Here is a 20,557-nt window from a genome sequence, read left to right as displayed (position 1 = left end):
TCAGAGCTGTCTTGAGCTTCTGAAAGCTCGCCTTACACTCGTCCGACCATCTGAACTGGGCACCTTTCTGGGTCAACCTAGTCATCGGGGCTGCGATAGATGAAAACCCCTCTACGAACCGACATTAGTAGCCAGCCAATCCTAAGAAACACCGAATCTCCGTAGCTAACCTGGTCTAGGCCAGTTCTTGACTGCCTCAATCTTCTTCAGATCAACCTGAATACCCCTACTGATACAACATGAACCAGGAATGCAACTGAACTCAACCAGAACTCACACTTCGAGAACTTAGCATACAACTGACTATCCCTCAAAGTCTGAAGAACCACTCTAAGATGCTGCTTGTGCTCCTCCCGGCTGCGGGAATATATCAAAATATCATCAATGAAGACTATCACGAACGAATCCAAGTAACTCCTGAACACTCGGTTCATCAAATCCATAAAAGCTGCTGGGGCATTTGTCAACTCGAATGACATCACCAAGAACTTATAATGCTCGTACCGAGTGCGAAAAGCTGTCTTAGGGACATCAAATGCCCTAATCCTCAACTGATGGTAGCTAGATCTCAAGTCAATCTTCGAAAATACCTTGGCACCCTGAAGCTGATCAAACAAATCATCAATCCTCGGCAACAGATACTTATTCTTGATTGTAACCTTGTTAAACTGCCGGTAATCAATACACATTCTCATCGATCCGTCCTTCTTCTTAACAAACAACACCGACGCACCCCAAAGCGAAACATCGGGTCTAATGAAACCCTTCTCAAGCAAGTCCTGCAACTGCTCCTTCAACTCTTTCAGCTCAGGCGGGGCCATACGATATGGTGAAATGGAAATGGGCTGAGTGCTCGGAGCCAAATCAATGCAGAAGTCAATATCCCTGTTGGGTAGCATACCCGACAGGTCCGAAGGAAATACCTCAAGGAACTCACGAACCACGGGCACATAATCAATAGAGGGAATCTTAGCACTAGAATCACGAACATAGGCCAAATAGGCTAAACACCCCTTCTCGACCATACGCCAAGCCTTCACATACGAGATAACACTGCGAGTAGAATGATTAAGAGTCCTTCTCCACTCTAAACGAGGTAAACCCAGTAAGGCTAAGGTCACAGTCTTGGCATGCCAGTCCAAGATAGCGTGGTAAGGTGATAACCAGTCCATCCCCAATATGACATCGAAATCAACCATGTCCAGAAGAAATAAATCTACACGAGTCTCAAGATCCCTAATCACAACTATACAAGAGTGATTGATTCGATCTACCACAATAGAATCACCAACCCGTGTAGACACATATACATGGGCACTCAAGGAATTACTAGGCATGACCAGATACGGTGCAAAATAAGATAACACATATGAGTATGTAGACCCTGGATCAAATAAAACTGAAGCATCTCTGCCACAAACCAGAACAGTACCTATGATAACTGCATCGGAAGCCTCAACCTCAGGCCTGGCTGGAAGAGCATAACATCGGGGCTGGGCCCCACCACCCTGGACTACATCTCTGGGACGGCCTGCAGCTGGCTGGCCTCCACCTCTAGCGGTCTGAGCTCCACCTATAACACCTCTACCTCCACCTCTAGCACCTCTACCCCTACCTCTAGCTGGCTGGGCGGGCTATGGAACACCTGGTGCCTGAACCATAGCACGGGAGCCCTGCTGCTACGGCTGAGTACCCACCAATCTCGGACAAGCTCTCCGGATATGACCATACTTACCACACTCAAAACATCTACCTGAGTGCTGCGGCTGAGGAAACTGAGACTAACCCTGGTGACCTGAATGACCACCTCGAAAACTTTAGAGCGGCGATGCACTGATAGGAGCTGGTGATGCACTGTAGGGCTGCTGATCAGAATACTGCATCTGAGGAACACGTCCACCTAAGGCACCATGAGAAACCTGAAGTGCTGACTGAAAAGGCCTAGGAGGATGGCTCCTACCATACGAATCTCTACCTCCTGACGAGGTACCACTGTATCTGCCTGAATGACGATGACTCTTGTCTGACCCATGACCACCTCCCTGGAAAGAACCATATCAACTCTCCGGGCCACATTGGCCGCCTCCTGGAAAGATATCCCACTCCCAGTCTCCCTAGCCATCTGAAGATGAATCGGCTGAATAAGTCTATCAATGAACCTCTTTATCCTCTCTCTCTCGGTGGGAAGTATGATAAGAGCATGACGAGCCAAGTTGATGAATCTGGTCTCATACTGGGTAACAGTCATAGAACCCTGTTGGAGACGCTCAAACTATCTCCGATAGGCCTTTCTCCGAGTGATGGGGAGAAACTTCTCCAGAAATAGCTGCGTAAACTGCTCCCAAGTCGAGGCTGGTGATCCGACTGGTCTAGCCAAACAATAATCTCTCCACCAAGTCTTGGCGGATCCAGACAAGCGAAAAGTAGCAAAATCGACCCCATTAGTATCAACTATCCCCATGTTCCTGAGAATCTCATGACAACTGTCTAGATAATCCTGGGGATCCTCAGAAGATGCACCGCTGAAAGTAGGAGTGAAGAGCTTGGTGAACCTATCCAACCTCCATAAAGCATCGGTAGACATAGCTGCTCTATCACCAGTCTGAGCTACCATACCCGGCTAAACTACTCCAACTGGCTGAACTATTGGAGTTTGGAACTGGGGAGCTACCTGCTCCGGAGTGCGAGTAGCAAGAGTCTGGGCTCCTCCTCCAGTCTGAGAGACGGCTGGTGCTACAGGAAGTATGCCTGCCCGGGTGACACTCTCCATAAGGCCTACTAGACGGACCAGAGCATCCTAGAGTACTAGGGTAGCAATAAACCCCTCTGGGATCTGAGCTGGGCCCACCGGAACTGCTAGGTCCGGAACCTCATCATCAAATTCAACTTGAAGCTCTGCTACTGGTGCTGCTGCTCTAGGCTAAGCTCTGCCCCTGCCTCGGCCTCTAGCATGGCCTCGGCCTCGCCCTCTAGCACGGCCTCGGCCTAGCCCTCTACCTCTCGTGGGAGCTGCTGTTGGGGTTCGGGCTGCTAGTTAGTGGATGAGGAAGCGTGTGTTCTCGCCATCTGCGAATGAACAGAGTAGAAATTCAATTAGCATTGAGAAACCAAACCGCACGACAAGAAGGAATAAATGTGAAGGTTTTCCTAACTCTGTAGCCTCTGAGGGATAAATACAAACGTCTCTGTACCGATCCCTCAGACTCTACTAAGCTTGTCTGTGAACTATGAGACCCGTGTAACCTAGAGCTCTGATACCAACTTGTCACGACCTGGATTTCCCACCCTTGGGAGTCATGATGATGCCTACTAATGTGAGCTAGGCAAGCCAATTATTGAAAATATTACCTTTATCCATTTCTATACCCTTTTAGCATTTATAAAGCAATAATGTGAAAAGCAGCGAAAATTTCATTAAGCGGAAGAAATGTATTAAAATATTTGAAATATGAATCTAATACAACTGTTTAAGCCTTAATCACCCAGAACTAGTGCTACAGTACCACATACGATCTAAGAGTGCTAAATACAAAGTTTGAAAATAAGGATACACTGTTTCCGAATCAAAGAAATGAAATAGGAAATAAAGGATAGAGGAGACGCCAGGGTCTGCGGACGCCTGCATGTCTGCCTTGGATCTCCGCGTGGACTGAAGGTAGCCACCCAAATGCTATGGTCCAAGATCTACTCCGGGATCTGCACATAGTGCAAAGTGTAATATCAGCACAACCGACCCCATGAGCTGGTAAGTGCCTAGCCTAACCTCGGCGAAGTAGTGACAAGGCTAGGACCAGACTACCAAATGAACCTGTGCAGTTATATAATATACAATGGAAAATAAAACAGGAATAAACAAGTAAATATGGGAAGGGGGTACATGCTGCGGGGGTGTATCAATATCAACAGTAAATCAAGAGTAACGGCATAAGAACAACTTATAATTCACGGCAAAACAATAAGAAACTTGTATCCAATCTATAAACACTTTGTATCAACAATTATTGTGGCGCGCAACCCGATCTCAATATATAACAACACTGTTGTGGCGTGCAACCCGATCCCTATATATAACACTATTACGGCGTGCAACCCGATCCTAATATATAACAATACTGTTGCGGCATGCAACCCGATCCATATCATTCATCACTGTTGCGGTGTGTAACCTGGTCCACATATATCATTGTTGTAAAGTGCAACCCGATCCACATATATCATTGTTACGGCGTGCAACCCGATTCACATATATCATTGTTGCGGCGTACAACCTGATCCACATATAATATATTTGTGGCATGCAACCCGATCCACATATACAATCAATAACAATCATAACAAGAGTCCCGACAAGGGATCAATAAAGAACTACACTATCCCGGTAAGGGAATCGACAATATAAGTAACTACGTCCCGGCAAGGGAGAAACAACTATAACCAAACTTGTTCCAACACCTAACTACCTCAGCTAACACCAATACTCAGTCATAAGTAATTTCCACGAGAATAACCATAATCCTTGCTCAATATAGAGAATCATCAACTTAAGCATCCGTCGTATTATTCAAGAACATAATAAATCATAATTTAAGACTCACAGTCATGGTCGACACCAATGTATATATACTCGTCACCATGCCTATACGTCGTACTCAACAAGAAGCAAGTAGCAAATAGGACACAACTTCTAATCCCTCAAGCTAAGGTTAGACCAAAACCCGATTGCCCATTCCCCCACGAACCCAAATATATAATTTGTTTTGAAATCGGACCTCAAATCGAGGTCCAAATCCCCAATTTTTGAAAAACCTAGATTTTACCCAAACACCCAATTTTCCCCATGAAAATCATTGGTTTTGAGGTGAAATCATGCTAAATGATATTAATGATTGAAGGAAACGAGTTAGAATTGACTTACAATCGATTTGGAAGAAGAGTTGTTCTTGAAAAATTGCCCTAGGGAGTTTGTATTTTGAAAAGATGTGAAAAATGGTTGATTTTCGGCTAAGCATAAAAATTGCAGGTTGTAGGTATGGGAATTGCGAACAGGGTTCGCAATTGCGAACCCCGACCTCTGCTAGGTTCGTATTTGCGAAAGGGGGTTCTCGCATTTGTGAGTTGGGAAATGGGAATAAGGGATCGCATTTGCGACTACTGGCTAGGAGGGGAGGTATCGGATTTACGATAGATTTCCTCGCAATTGCGAGGTAGCTGGCCTGGTCCTTTGATCGCATTTGCGACGAGGCCTTCGCATTTGCGAGCCAGGCTTTGCAAATGCGAAGCCTGCAGGCCTGCAAATGCACAACTGAAATTCTGCAATTTCTATAGTCCAAAATCCACCCCATGGCCTATCCAAAACTAACCCGATCCCTCGGGGCTCCAACCCAAATCATGAATTTAGCATCAAAATCATGAAATTTTCTTAAGAGCTTCAAATTTCCAATTTTCTCAAAAATGATCCGATTCACGTCGTTTCAAGTCCGTTTCTTACCAAACTTCACAGACTTATCTTAAATCACATATAAGACCTGTATCGGGTGCTGGAACCAAAATACGGGCCCGATACCATCAAGTTCTAATCACAATTCATTTCTAAATCTCATAAATAATTTCAGAAAACAATTTCTTTCAAAAATTCATTTTTTGGGCTTGAGACCTCGGAATTCAATTCTGGGCATACGCCCAAGTCCCATATTTTTCTACGAACCCTCCGGGACCATCAAATTATGGGTCTGGGTCCGTTTACCCAAAATGTTGACCGAAGTCAACTTAATCCATTTTATAATTAAAATTTATCCTTTTTCACAAATTTTCACATATTGGTTTTCTGGCTATGCGCCCGGACTGCGCACGCAAATCGAGGTGAGACTAAAAGAGGGTTTCAAGGCCTCAGAATGCAGACTGTTAGATATTCCAAAGGCTTGTGTTTCCGTGAGTTTCCGGGTTTTGGGATAGTGTACTTGGTTTTGAGAATGTTGTGTTGTATATGCTGAGCGACATTATAACTATTTTTTCCATTTAGTTATTTTGGTTTTTGATTATTTCTTCCGCAAGTTTTGTTTATGTTCCGCATTTGTTAGGCTTACCTTGTCGTAGAGACTAGGTGTCGTCACGACAGTTCACTAAGGACGAACTGGGGTTGTGACATGAGTAAACGAACCGGAATAAATTTTTGATGATTCCAACAGCTTTTTATGGTGATTTTAGACTTAGGCGCCCGTCCGGATTCATATTTGGAGGTCCGTAGGGTAAATTGAGGCATTTCGGCGAAAGTTCGAAAAGTTGAAATTTGGGAAATGGAAAAGTTTGACCCATAGTTGACTTTTGTGATATTAAGGTCAAAATGTGATTCCGAGAGTTGGAGCAGCTCCGTTATGTCATGTTGGACTTGTCTGCAAAATTTGGTGTCATTTCGGGTTGATTTGATCGGTTTCGACACAAGTTTTTGAATTTGGAAGATTTGGAAGTTCATAGTTTGATTCATGGTGTGATTCATCGTTTCGGCATTGTTTGATGTGATTTGAGACCTCGAGCGAGTCCATGTTAGGTTATGTGACTTGTCTATGTATTTCGACGGGGTCCTGGGGCCTCGGGTATGTTCCGAGTGGGCCATGAGTCATTTTCCCCTATGTTTGAACTTTTGTTCTGCTATCTGGTATTTCCTTCTATGCGATCGCATAGGCATAGCCGCGATCGCGTAGTACAATGTCAACCTGCCATATTTTTCTTCTATGCGATTGCATTGATTTTCCCGCGATCGCGTAGCACAAAATTTGGACAGTAGCATTTTCTTCTATGCGATTACATTGATTTGTCTGCGATCGCGTAGCACAAAATTTGGACAGTAGCATTTTCCTTCTATGCGATTGCATTGATTTGTTCGCGATCGCGTTGCACACTTTGGGCCAACAACTATTTCTTCTATGCGATCACATCTCTTCTCCCGTGATCACGATGTACAAATACCTGGGCAGTATTTAAATAGCCCATCCGCGACCCTTCTTCATTTTTCCACCATTTTTGAACGGGATTGAAGCTTTTGAGGGAGATTTTTTAGGAAACCAAAGGGGAATCAATTGGAGGTAATATTTTTGACTTCATAACTCGTTTATATGTGATTACAGGTTTAATTAGTGGTGAAAAATTAGGGAAATCAGTGCAAAATGGGTAATTTGGGCTTGAGATTAAGAGACCTTAAAATGGGTATTTGAGGGGTCAAATAAACTCCGATTTTAGTGTTCTTGATATGTATAAACTCGTGAGAGTACGAGGGTTCTGAAAATATAAATTTTACCCTATTCCGAGGCATGGGCCCGAGGGGCGTTTTGGTCATTTTACCTAATTTCGCATATTAGCTTAGAATTTATTTGTATAATCAGTTACTTGAAGTGTTATTTACAATATGCAATTTAATTGGATAGATGTGGGCCATTTGGAGTTGAGTACTCGTAGCAAGAACATGGTTTCGGGTTGATTTTGAGTTGGTTCGAGGTAAGTATCTTGCCTAACCTTATGTAGTAGACTTTCTCTTTGGATTTGAGTCTGCTATGTTGATTGTAGTTCATGTACGCGAGGTAACGAGTGCGTGCTTGGACTTATTTGTGGAAAAAATTGGCCTTTTAGGGTTCTTAGGTCCTTATATTCACTGTGTATGAATGTGTACTTGATATGCTTGAGTTCTCCACTTACTAGTTTCACCTCTACATGCTCATGATTTATTCTTATTGCCTACTTGACTCTTATTTTGCTTAACTGAATATTTTTACCTCTTCTATTGTCATGCTATCCTTCATAACTGCTCGTCTTTATTGGAAATCATTATTATCTCTCCTGTAATTGTTTAGTCTGGATTGAGATGATGATTATCTTCCCGCCACCCATCCTTAATTGAAATTATTGTATATTCTTCATAAATTTCCCAACCTTAAAAGAAGTTTAGATAATCTATATTTAGTCGACATTTTCTTATTTGGAATTATTTGATTCGTATTAGCTTCGTTGTTGTTGAATTACATGTTGTGGGATCGTTGCTTCATATTATTTTCTTCCCTATTGAGTTGTTCTTATCACGCTTAGTATTCTCTATTGTGGTTATTCCTTGTGAGCTAGTTTTACCATCTCCTTGTGATCAAAAGTTCTTGAGTTGATTTACTTGTCGTGTTCTTGTCAATATTGTCATTGTTGCTGTTGTACTTGTTGTGGTGGTGCACGAGGTTTCTGTTGTGCGGTTGTTGATATTGTGATGCACGAGGTTTCTGTCGTGCGACTGTTGTTATAGGGTTGCACGAGGTTTCTGTTGTGCTATTGCTACTATTGATATATTGCACATGCGGCGTGACAAGGTGGTATATATATATATATATATATATATATATATATATATATATATATATATATATATATATATATATATATATATATATATATATATATATATATATATATATATATATATATATATATATATATATATATATATATATATATATATATATATATATATATATATATATATAAGGCAGGCACTTATTATGTTATTATTTGCACACGTGGCGGACAAGGTGGGCTATGTCAGGTATTGATTGTAAGGATTTGTGATAGCCTGGGGGCATTCTTGTTGTTTAATATTGTGTTGTGGTACGCTTACCTGTATGAGCTTTATCTCGTGAAAGTTGTGAGGAAACATCTTACGTGCTGTACGTTCTTTTCCTTATGCTTATTAGCTGGTAGGAGCTATGTTAAGGCACTTGCACAAGCATACACGTAGTTGAACACTTCCATTGGATGTGAAGTCCTCCTGATTTTGCTGAGTATAGATGTACACCCTCGTTTACTTGTTATATATGTGAGAGTGACTCTAGTTAGCAAGTGAGTTGTCAGCATGACCATGAGGTTGATGAGGGCACCGGATGCCAAGTGTTATATTTCAGGTACTGGGACTCATGAGCTGTAATTTGTCCGAGATTCGGTACTTCGTGGAAATTGTTGGATAGGACTTGATGTGAATAGTGTCGTAGGATCTGAGTTATTGCTTACCTTTACTGTATTGTGACTTTAGGATTTGGGTTTGTGTTTTCGCTCGCTCTTCTATGTCATTATCCTTAGTATTTTCGTTGTTACTTGTTGTTTTCTTCCCTTATTGTGATTGTAGTATTATTAGCCATTTAGTGTAGTCTTTATATATACATCATGTTCCGTTGTTCCTATATTTGTACAGTTTATTGGACCAGTAGGTGTCTTGACTGTTCCTCGTCATTACTCCACCGAGGTTAGTCTTGATACTTACTGGGCACCGCTATGGTGTGATCATGCTACTCTTCTGCACATTTTTGTTGTGCAGATCTAGGTACTTCCACTCAGTCTTATCATCCTTGAGGCGAGATGCTTATGTAGAGACTTCGAGGTATATCTGCCGCGTCCGCAGACCGAGGAGTCCCTTTCTATCTTTCTGTAATAGTATAGCCCTTCAGTAGTTTTCCTTTTGTTAGACATTTATGGAGTTAGAGCTTCTTATGTATCTCTTAACTTGTGATTCACGGGGTTCCGAATTTTGGGAGTGTTAGGTTGAGATTTTGTACTGTTTTATGCCAGACGGCATCTTAAACACTGTTTTATTTTACTATTTCGGTTTTTAAATTATTTCTTCCGCAACTGTTATTTATATTCCGTATTGTTAGGCTTACCTAGTCATAGAGACTAGGTGCCGTCATGATGGTTCACGGAGGACGAACCGGGATCGTGACAAAAAAATAGGAACTAGTATTTTATAAAAATAAAATTTCAGCATTCTCTAACTCTTTCTTACTCTCCCAAAAAAGGGTGACATACACTCTCTTCTGCCACGTCAGTTCTAAGGGTATATTAATTCTATTTAAAAAAAGTTCAGGGGGTAATAGGACCCCCGCAAAGATAAAGTGTAATTGAAAATCCAGCTATAGGTCTGGGGAAGGGTTGTACTTTGAGTTGATATTTTAGAAAGAGAGAAAAAAATTAAAACAATTTCAAATAGAATTGGCAATATATATTACATTACCAATTTGTAACTTTTTTTACACAAGCATTAATATATGTTGTGCCTATACATATCTATAAGTTTTGATCGAATACCGCGGCTTTTTCTTCATACTTTATTCAAATTGATGATTCTTTTAACTTTTTGTTGATTGACCTATCGAGTGACATGTTATCTCCACAATACATATGCTTTAAGTGAAGGGTATATGTGACTTCAAGAGGAATTTTGTCACGACCTCAATTCGCCCTCCGTGAACTGTTGTGACGGCACCTAGTCTCTACGACTAGGTAAGCCTAACAAATGCGAAAAATAAACAATTTGCAGAAGAAATAATTAAAAACCAAATAACCGAAACCACCAGCTCTAAATCAACCCGAAATCACGTTCTTGCCACGAGTACTCGACTCCAAATGGCCCAAATCTATTCAATTCAATTGCATAATGTAAATGACACTTCAAGTAACTGATTCTACAAACAAATTCTAAGCTAAAACGCGAAATTGGGTAAATAGGGCTTGATTTAGAGCCGGTTCGAGGTAAGTGGCTTGCCTAACTTTGTGTGGGGAAATTCCCCTTAGGATTTGGTATTATTAATAATTGAAATGCCTTGTACGTGAAGTGACGAGTGCGCACTTGTGCTAACTATTGAAAAATCCGATTTTTCATTATGTAATTACTAGTATGTTTCTTTTTCTTGTTGATACTACTTGCAATTTAAGCCTGTTGTTAGCTTAGGAAAGCATGTCTAATTGCCGTACTTGCTCAAAATGCCTTATTTGGATTACGTGCAGCATACTAGGTTAGAAACACCTGATTTACCTTGGTATGGAATTTGAATTGAATTGTGTACTCTTCTTGTTGTTATTGTGTGTTTACTTTGGGATTACGGGACGGTATCCCGGGAGATCCCCCTGTATGTTTACTTTGGGACTACGGAACGGTATTTCGGGAGATCCCCATGCACATTTACATTGGAACTACGGGACTGCACCTGGTAGATTCCCCTTGTAGTGAGTGTTTACATTTGGGACTACGGATCGGTGTTCCGGGAGATCCCCTCGCATTATGAGTTGGACTACGGAACGGTATCCCGGGAGATCCACTAGATATTTATATTTGGGACTACAGGACGGTATCCTGGGAGATCCCCGATTGTTATCTTTGTGCTGAGCTGTATTTCTTTCTGTGTTTACTTTGCCTCTGTAATAGTTGTTGCTGTCTTTTATATCCCGTGTTACTTTTAGTGTTGTACTTATTTATACTGTTTTGTTCTACACTGTTGAACCTTATATTTTGTTTAACCTCAGTAGGGCCCTGACCTTCCTCGTCACCACCCGACCGAGGTTAGTCTTGGCACTTACTGAGTTCCGCTGTGGTGTACTCATGCCCTTTCTGCGCATGTTTTTCATGTGCAGATCCAGCTACCTCTACTCAGTCCTATCACCCTTGAGGCGATGCGACTTTCCTAGAGACTTCGAGGTATATCTGCCACGTCCACAGATCGTGGAGTCCCTTTCTATTCTCTCTTTATGTTTTAGCCCTTCTGTACTTATTTTTGTTAGATATTCTGGAGTTAGAAACTTGTAGACATTCAAAGGCTCGTGGTTTCATGAGATTCCGGGTTTTGGGAAATGTTGTTAGTTTCGAGAGTTGTATTGTATATGCCGAGCGGATTTTAAATACTGTTTCATTCGGTTATTTTGGTTTTTAATTATTTCTCCGCAAATTCTTTATTTTCCGTATTTGTTAGACTTACCTAATTGTAAAGACTACGTGCCGTCACAACATTGTGAACGGGGGTCGTGACAAATATGTCTTTATAAATACTGCATAGTCGATTGATTCACAAAATGAAAGAGAAATCGGTAAGCAATAACTGAGGAGGCGATAATCATAATGACAATTTTGTTCAATAATGGGTTGTTGAGATCCGCATCAACCTAATTAAATCCAACTGCGATTGTCAAAATACATGAAGCTAACTTCTCTCGACCAATGCAAACAAATGGTAACGTCATCAAATTTTAGCAAAATCCAGTGATGCTTTCCCCGAAGGACGCTTACTGAAGAAATACTCCCAATAATCAGAAAATAGAACTTGCTTATAGACTGGTTTCTCTCCATTTTCCAGAACTTGTGGGAAAGGACCAATGACAGTATCAAGCCTAGGATTCACAAAAAATGGTATAGATATTCTAGCCTTGCTCGAATCGACGGCTGCACAGTGCTCGACACTCTTGTATCGATCGTTGCTCATAATTTGTAACGAGTCGCCAATATTAACAGCTAAGGCTCCTTTAACTGGAGTTACATGGATCCAGTTATTGTCTTTGGTACCTCGGACGAAAAGGCCTCCTGTGTCATCCTGAAGGAGGATAGTAATGCAAGAAACGTCGCAGTGTCTGCGACAACCGATTGTGAGGCTTGGATTTGGGCATGGTGGATAGTAGTTCATGTTGATAGCCATAGTGCCCATCAACAGAGGTTCTAAAGTTCCATCAATATTTTCATTGACATTAAGGCCTTTTAATAAAATCTCCAGTAACTTTTTAGCAAGTGGTATAGCCCACTTTTGATACTCCAAGACCTGGTCCCTGTACAGAGGAAAATAAGATCCAGAAACTCCATGTCACAGAAGTGAGACTTCATTCTTTATTTTATACGGCGGTATTTGATTGAACACGTCATTTAAAAAAGAAATATTTTTGATACATATCAAAGGTAATCTTTGAACTTGTGATTTTAATTATGTTATGACATCTTGGCTATAAGAACATGCTGCTAAGGTAAAATAAGAGGTCTAAAGTTAAAACGTCTTAAAATATGAAAAGATATCATTCTTTTTTGAACAATTAAAAAAAATAATGATCATATAAAATAAAAGGATCTTTACAGAAATAGCCGAATACACATATAATACATATATTATGCGTTTAAGTGGTTGGGGGCGGGTTTTGGGTTAATTTTTCTAAAATAAAACATAGGAGTATGTACTAGCTGCATGAATAAGTGTTTTTTTCTTCTTGGACCAAATATATATATGAGTCAAACTTTTGTGATTATCATTTTAGTTTCTAATGTCTAGCACCAGCATTAGGAATGTTTGTTGATTGTCACAAGAGTGTTTGTATCCAGCCAAAAGAAAAGAATAATTGAAATTCGAAGTTTACCCAACTCAGGTTCTTAACATCAACAGTGAAATTAAATTTATTACAGCGGGTGAGTTATTACTTTGTCATTTTATCAATTAATAGTTATTATTCTAATTTATTTGTAATTAATACTCTAAATAATTTAATTTATAAATATACTTTTTAATCCATCAATATATATAACTTGAACAACCACCCATTGTATTTTCACAAGTGGGTTCTGGAGAGGATAGGATATACCCAACTAGGGGTGTACATGGACCGAGTTGGTTCAATTTTTATCAAAATCCAGTCAAACCAACTATATCGGTTTGTATTGGTCAGGTTTTGGAGGGGTTTTCGGGTTTTTTGTTACTTAAATATTATTTCAATCTTGCTTTGTTAAATTTTTGATAAGTAAATATATGTTTAGTAAAATTAAAAAAATTGACAAACATATTATCTATTAAATATTCTTATGGGAGAATCTACTTAGTAACACATGATAGTTATTTTTTAGTCGTCTGACAATAATTTTTCGTTGATGTACACTTTCAAGGTTAACTGAATTTAGTAATTAAACATAAAAACCAATATGATACCTAAATAATAATAACCACTTCAAATTTGAAAAAGATATAAGAATCTAATAGATATTGACATATGAATATGGAAGAATAAAGAGATTGATGTATTTCAGTAACACTTGATAAGAAAGTGACAACTCTTTGTTTCTACTTCAAAATCTTCAAGATATATATTAGAGTTAGAATGGTGAAGTGATAACAAACGGAAGTGGTTTGACATTTTAAAAATAAAATTCTATATAAAATGTTAAAAGTATATACAAAAAATATTTATTTAATTATATGTCGGTTTAGTTCAGATTTTTTTAATCGGTTTGGTTTGACTTTTCGATTTGGTGCGGTTTTTCAGTTCCGTTTATACACCCCTATACTCAACCTTACCTCTATCATGGAAGGATAAGAAAAATTCTCTGAGAAAGGGAAACTTGAAATATATAAAGGTATAAAGAAAGGGATTGATAATCAATAAAATTGAAGAGTAAGAAAGTATATGGAGTAACAAATACGATAGAACATAGACCCAAAAGTCACTAAGTCAGGTTAAAATAATTGAAAATCAAAAAAAGTTCTTCACTGTAACAATAAAATTATTTAATGGTAAATTATATTATTGTAGTGGCAAAATTTAATAACATTACTTTTATATACAACGACTAAATTTCAACAAATTTAATGTGATAATAAAATAGTTTTCTGACTATTCTACTATAGTGACTTTATAAACTAGGTATATAAACCGAGTGACTTAATTGGAAAAAATTGTAGCTATTTTACTATGCAGGATAAGACTGCGTACGGTAGATTTTTATGGTCCGATTTTTTTTTGGATCTCGCACATAGTGGGAGCTTAGTGAATCAGATTATGAGAAAGCTAATTACCTGGTTTGAGGAGGCCAAAGATTGCTATCATCCCCAGGATTACAACCATGTTTTATACTATCCCTCCATTCCAAAACCTTCTCATCTTTCTCACCTATTGCACTCCAAAACAAGAGCACAGATTCATCAGGTCCAGCATTCTCCTTATAATACTTGATTTTTTCTTCAGCTGGTAACTCAAAGAACCTGTGACCAGCTTCCTTCAAATTCTCAAGAACTTCAATAGGAATCCCATGATTGATTATTTGGAAGAAACCCCATTTGCTAGCTGCTTCTTGAATTGATTTTGCAGCATTTACATCATCCCAATTGGATAAATCAATGGTTGGGATTGATTCTTGAATATTTATTTGTAATTGGTTCTTGTCTAGTCTTTGATTTTCTGGCTGAATGCATTGTTTTGGGACATTTTCAAGGCCTGTGTCAACTAGGCCTTTTATTCCATTTGCTTTCTTGATCACAAAATCAAATATGTCAACTCGTCCTTCAAATTTTGTACAACTCATTTTGATGTAATTTACTATGGGAGAGGGAAGAGATGAGGTGCCCTCTTTTATATTTTCATGGTTGAGGTTGGGGGAGGGGTTTATAAGTGGCGTGTTGGATAGCAATATTTAATTTTGGGTGTGTTTGGTACAAGAAAGAAAATAATTAGGCAATCAAACATAAACAAAAAGTATTTTTCTTTGAAATATATCTTTTTACAAGAAAGAAAATAATTAGGCACGCTGTAATTGTCATGAAAATCTTAAGACCACGTGTTCTAATAAGGGTACTTTAGGTTGTGTCAGACGTGTCTTCTTATAATTTCGTGTCCAATTAAATTGTGAATATAAAATAAAGCGTTAGATTAGTTTTGGAAATTAGTGTGGTGGCTTCCTTTGTTTTTTTGTTGGTAGTTGATGTGGTAGTGTCCACAATCCACATGCATGAGTTTGTGGTGATATAAGTGGCGGTTTGTTTGAATAGCCTCCACATTTTTCTTGTCAGTTGTCCCGAATGATGAAATCTTCATAACATTTAGGAGACGTTTGGCCATAATATTTTTCTTTTTCGATTTTAAAAAATAAATATATTTGTCCATAAAATTTTGTACAAGTTTTTCAAAAAAGTGTTATGTAGAACTAGTATGTTTGGCGAAGTTTCTAAAGTTAGTTTGTTTTAAAAATTATTTAATTTTTTTTTGTGGTGAGAAATAATTTGTGTTTGGCTACTGAGTTTGAAAAGTGCTTTTGGATAGTAATTAATGCTTGATCAAACTTTTAAAAATTACTTTTAAGTATATTTTTCTCAAAAGTGCTTTTCAAAAAGCACTTTTGAAGAGAAACTAATTTTTTCTGTTTTTTATAAATTGCTTCTACTTTTCAAAAACTGCTTCTGCTTCTCCGCAATTTTTTTTTTTTCAAAAGCTTGGCCAAACACCTTAATTTTAGAGAAAAATACTTTTGACAAAAAAGGTACTTTTGCCTGAAAAGAAGCTTGGCAAAACAGGTTATATATTTCCTTTTATTAATAGTATGTTTGGCTAAACTTTAAAAATCAGCTTATTTTGAAAACTACTTATTTCAAAAGAATTTTTTAACTTTTAGTGGGAAATAATTTGTATTTGGCTAATTAATTTAAAAAATACTTTTGAGCAACAATCAGTATTTGGTTAAACTTTTAAAAAGTACTTCAAAATGATTTTTTTTTTTCAAAAGTACACAGAAAAGTAAACTTTTGGCAAGAAACTATTTTTTTTCTACTTACCAAAAATTGCTTCTGTTTCTATTCAAAATTACTATTTTCCTTCTAATAAATGGGGTTTCTTCCAAATAATCAATCATGGGATCCCACTTGAAATTCTTGAGAATTTGAAGGAAGCTGGTCACATGTTCTTTGAGTTACCAGCTGAAGAAAAAATCAAGTACTATAAAGAAAATGATGGACCTGATGAAATTGTGCTCTTGTTTTGGAGTGCTATAGGTGAGAAAGATCAGAAGATTTTGGAACGGAGAGATAGTAAAAATTATGATTGTAATCTTGGGGACGATAACAATCTTTGACTTCCTCAAACCAGGTAATTAGCTCTTCTCGTAACTTTGGTGAAATATCTTCTAAATTTTATTCACTTAAGTCAATCACTATATTTGTTACGGTAACTAACTTTAATTTATTCGAGTAGCAAAACCACAATATTAGTTTTCTATCATATTAAAGTTACTGAAATTTACTCCCTATATATAAAAGGGATCTTTACACAATTATACACGTATAGATATAGTATATAAATTGATTATGTCACTAATATTTCTGGCCATACATAAATTATGCATTGATCCAATTATACACATACTAGCAGAGGCGGACCTATGTGGTGAGGTGAGGGGTCACGTGACCCCGTTAGTCTCGGCAAAAACTCTGTATATACATATTATATATATCTATATAATATGGAATCCCTTAAATCCTTAAATATTTTAAGTGTGCCCCAGAAACAAAGAGGCGGATGAGAGAAGTGGTTGCTTTGGGACCTTAAATTCCCAACTTTGCTGGGGACATATGTTCGAAACCTCCTTTGGCCCTTTAGCTTCTTTTTTTTCCCTCCTTTCTATTTTTATTCTTTGAGTACAATATAATTTATATTTAATAGCAAATTGCTTTATCTTTTACTTTTATCTATTTTTTTGGGATTCAATTATAATTTAGTACTAATATATAGTAGTTAACTTAATTAATATTTTAGTTCTTTGATTACCATATAATTTATATTTAATAGCAAATTGTTTTTTTTTACTTTTATCTTTTTTTTTTTGATTTCATTTATAGTTTAGTACTAATACACAATAGTCAACTTAATTAATTTTATTCCTTCTCTTCCATAGCAACCATTTTGCGAAGAAATCTCTTTTTCTCATATATATATGTTTAGTGTTTTTTTTCTTCTTTAGAATATTATTGTTGGTGATTAGCATATAGTGGTGCTCCCGTCGCGCTCAAATTCTTGGTCCACCTCTGCACATATAGTATATAGATTACACATATATTATATCTTTACCGATTATTTTTAGTTTAACCAATTGGATGAATGACTATTTGGGTTATTTCTTTTGCATAAAAGTATAGTTTAATGGCTTTTTTGATACCTATATAAAGTTGAGTGCTTTCTTTGTTTCCCAAAAAAAAAAAAAAACTAAGTTTAATGGCTTTGATTCAATAAAGTGAAAGTTGAACGACCATCATTGAAATTAACCTCTTAGTTGAGTAACTTTGAACTTTATTTGTTCTTTTATTTTGGCTGGATGTAAACACTCCAAGATAATCGACAAAAAAAAAATTAGTTGTTAATATTGGCGACTCGCTCCAAATTATGAGCAACGATCGATACAAGAGTGTCGAGCACTATGCAACTATCAATTCGAGCAAGGCTATATTTTCAAGTATTAAATTTTACTTCAAACTCCTCCTTGTCTTTCTTCTCCGTGGGGTCTTAGAAAGTGCAACTATGAGAGCCATCCCATAAATGGCGAGAAAAAATAAGCGGGCACGGGCAGTATCGTGTCTTGAGCCAATTTATCAAACAACGACTACTTGACTTATAATTTTAGTATTAGCTGCCCTAGGGAAAATGAGCTTAGAAGGGTGATGAAGAAGAGTAGTTAGGTATGAAATCACTTATATAGAGGCATGATAGAAAGAAAGAACTATAACTTCATGCTTAAATTCTAAATTTAGATTTCTATCTTTGAGGAATTGACTTCATCAATTGTTATTAAGGAAGGCAAGGCAAGCTTGATGATAGCCTATGTCACGACTATTTTATCCTTCACACTACCAGACACTAGAAGCTGATTGATCTGTAAGACTTTAATTAGGTTGATTGCAGATCTTAACAAGTCATTGTTGAACAAAATTTTCATTATGATTATCCTCATAAAGGAGTCCAATTTAGGTCGCTAGTTTGAAAATTTTGAATTCCCTCGTTAAAATTTCTGACTCTGCCATTGGATGTTGGTCACCTCCTAATTCCTCAGTTGTTGAACATTTCTATTTCATCTTGTGAATTAGATAGACTATCGTCACATATCATTCCTTCTTGATTTCACCTATACCATTTGTATACGATAGAAATTGGGACTGCCTGATTTCACACACTGGTCGGGGTAGACATCGATTGCAACCAGAAAGAGACAGACCTCGAGTGGCATCGACATAGCCTGATAACGGAAAAGGTGAGATATCTGCGAATAGTTGAGGATCGTGACGTGAATCTCAGAACGGATCAATCTATAACGATTAATTAGATGTTAATATGATTTGCTACTATAATTAGAAGTGTACCTTATTTAGGATTCCCCTATTATATAAAGGGGATCCCATTCATTTGTAATCATCATTATTCATCGAGAAGAATATATACATTCATTGCTTTCTTGCTATTTCGTTTTATCGTTCATCAGAGTTGCCTAATCATCTACTAGTCTTATTGTCACACCACGAGGCTACCACAAGTCGAGGTCGAAACTTGGCTAGCATACTGGTTTGGATTATTTTATTCTCTAATTCATCTATTTAATTCCTTGTTTTTCAATTAGTTGTGATGACCCAAAAGGTCATCTCGTGTTTTAGAACCCAATTCGGGGTTCCGAGACCTTCAAACCCTCATCTTATTTTTTTCGATTTGTGTGCGCAGTCCGGACACGTTTTCGGAAAGCCTTTATGTGAAAATTTGAGAAAATAATAAGTTTTGCCTTTAAAAGTTGATTTTAGTTGACTTTGGTCAATATTTTGAGTAAATGGATCTGGAACCGTATTTTGACGGTCCTAGAAGGTCCGTCGTAAAATATGGGACTTGGGCGTATGCCCGGAATCAAATTACAAGGTCCCTAGTGAATTTTTGATGAAAATTATTAAACTGAAATTATAATTGTTTTGAGAAAATGGTTAATAGTTGATCTCGTTGGTATCAGGTCCATATTTTAGTTCCGGAGCTCGGTACATGCCCGTTATGATATTTAAGCTTTACCTATGAAATTTGGTGAGAAACAGGACTGATTTGAAGTGATTCGGACCTTTGGTTGAGAAAATAGAAGTTTTGAAACTTTCTTGCAAATTTCATGTAAATTTATGCTAAATTCGTAGTTATAGGCGTTATTTTTGTAATTTGATCGTGCGAGAAAGTCCGTATAATATTTTAAGACTTGTGTACATGTTTGGTTTGGAGCTCGGAGGGCTCGGGTAAGTTTCGGATAGGCTAGGGATGTTTTAGATTTAGAAATCTGGTGTGTTTTGCTGCAGTCAGTGTTTCTGGTTTTTCTTCTTCGCGTTCGCGAAGATACTCTCACGAACGGGAAGTGTAACTTGGGCTGGGGAGGGGATTGTTCATCGCGAACGTGGAGCACTGGGGGGCTGCTCTTCGCGAACGCGACCGACATCATGCGAACGCGTATAGTAAATTGAGGTGCTCTTCGCGAACGCGACCCTAGGCCAACGGACGCGATGGTCAGGGGGGACAGACCATCGCGAACATGAGCAGCTTTTCGCGAATGCGAAGGCCCTTCTGGCCGCAATGCATCGCGAACGCGACAGGTCCATCGCGAACAGGATGAAGACCTGTCCAGTGTTTTAAAATAGAACAAAAAACGAGATTAGGCCATTCTTTCATATTTTCAAAAACTAGAAGGCATAAAGGCGATTCTCAAGAGACAACTTCTTCCCCAAAGTGTTGGCAAATGATTCTAAACTACATTCTCTCAATTACCCATTGTATTTCATCAATTTTAACCTAAAATCTATGGTTTTCATGGTGGAAATTAGGGGTTTGGGTAGAATTAGGAATTTTGTGTAATTGGAATTTAGACCTCGATTTGGTGTCGGATTCCGAAACTAATTACATATTTGGGCTCGAGGATGAATGGGTGAATGGGTTTGGTCCGAACCTCGAGTTTTGACCAAGCAGGCCTGAGGTT

At 38.1% G+C, this 20,557-nt stretch overlaps 1 protein-coding gene and 1 pseudogene across 1 annotated transcript; one reads left to right on the top strand and one right to left on the bottom strand.

The window, feature by feature from the left end:
• Window positions 1–11,878: 11,878 nt before the first annotated feature.
• On the bottom strand, window positions 11,879–15,241 carry LOC107784295 (feruloyl CoA ortho-hydroxylase F6H1-2-like). Its single transcript, XM_016605403.2, has 2 exons — window positions 14,610–15,241; window positions 11,879–12,606 (listed from the first exon to the last, which is right to left on the bottom strand). Exons 1-2 carry the CDS (start codon window positions 15,113–15,115, stop codon window positions 12,030–12,032), a joined length of 1,083 nt encoding a protein of 360 aa, XP_016460889.1. The 5' UTR covers window positions 15,116–15,241; the 3' UTR covers window positions 11,879–12,029.
• Window positions 15,242–15,738: 497 nt separating this feature from the next.
• LOC142172623 (feruloyl CoA ortho-hydroxylase F6H1-1-like) overlaps window positions 15,739–20,557 on the top strand; it is a 126,875-nt pseudogene continuing 122,056 nt past the window's right edge.

The sequence above is a fragment of the Nicotiana tabacum genome, chromosome 18 (assembly GCF_000715075.1).
Source record: "Nicotiana tabacum cultivar K326 chromosome 18, ASM71507v2, whole genome shotgun sequence".
Taxonomy (NCBI): domain Eukaryota; kingdom Viridiplantae; phylum Streptophyta; class Magnoliopsida; order Solanales; family Solanaceae; genus Nicotiana; species Nicotiana tabacum.
This window is presented reverse-complemented; position numbering and strand designations above follow the sequence as displayed.

Coding starts and splice junctions, on each gene's coding strand:
- LOC107784295 (XM_016605403.2), bottom strand. CDS start 15,115: ATGAGTTGTACAAAATTTGAAGGACGAGTTGACATATTTGATTTTGTG. Junction 12,607..14,609: donor CTTTGGCCTCCTCAAACCAG/GTAATTAGCTTT, acceptor TCCTCTGTACAG/GGACCAGGTCTTGGAGTATC.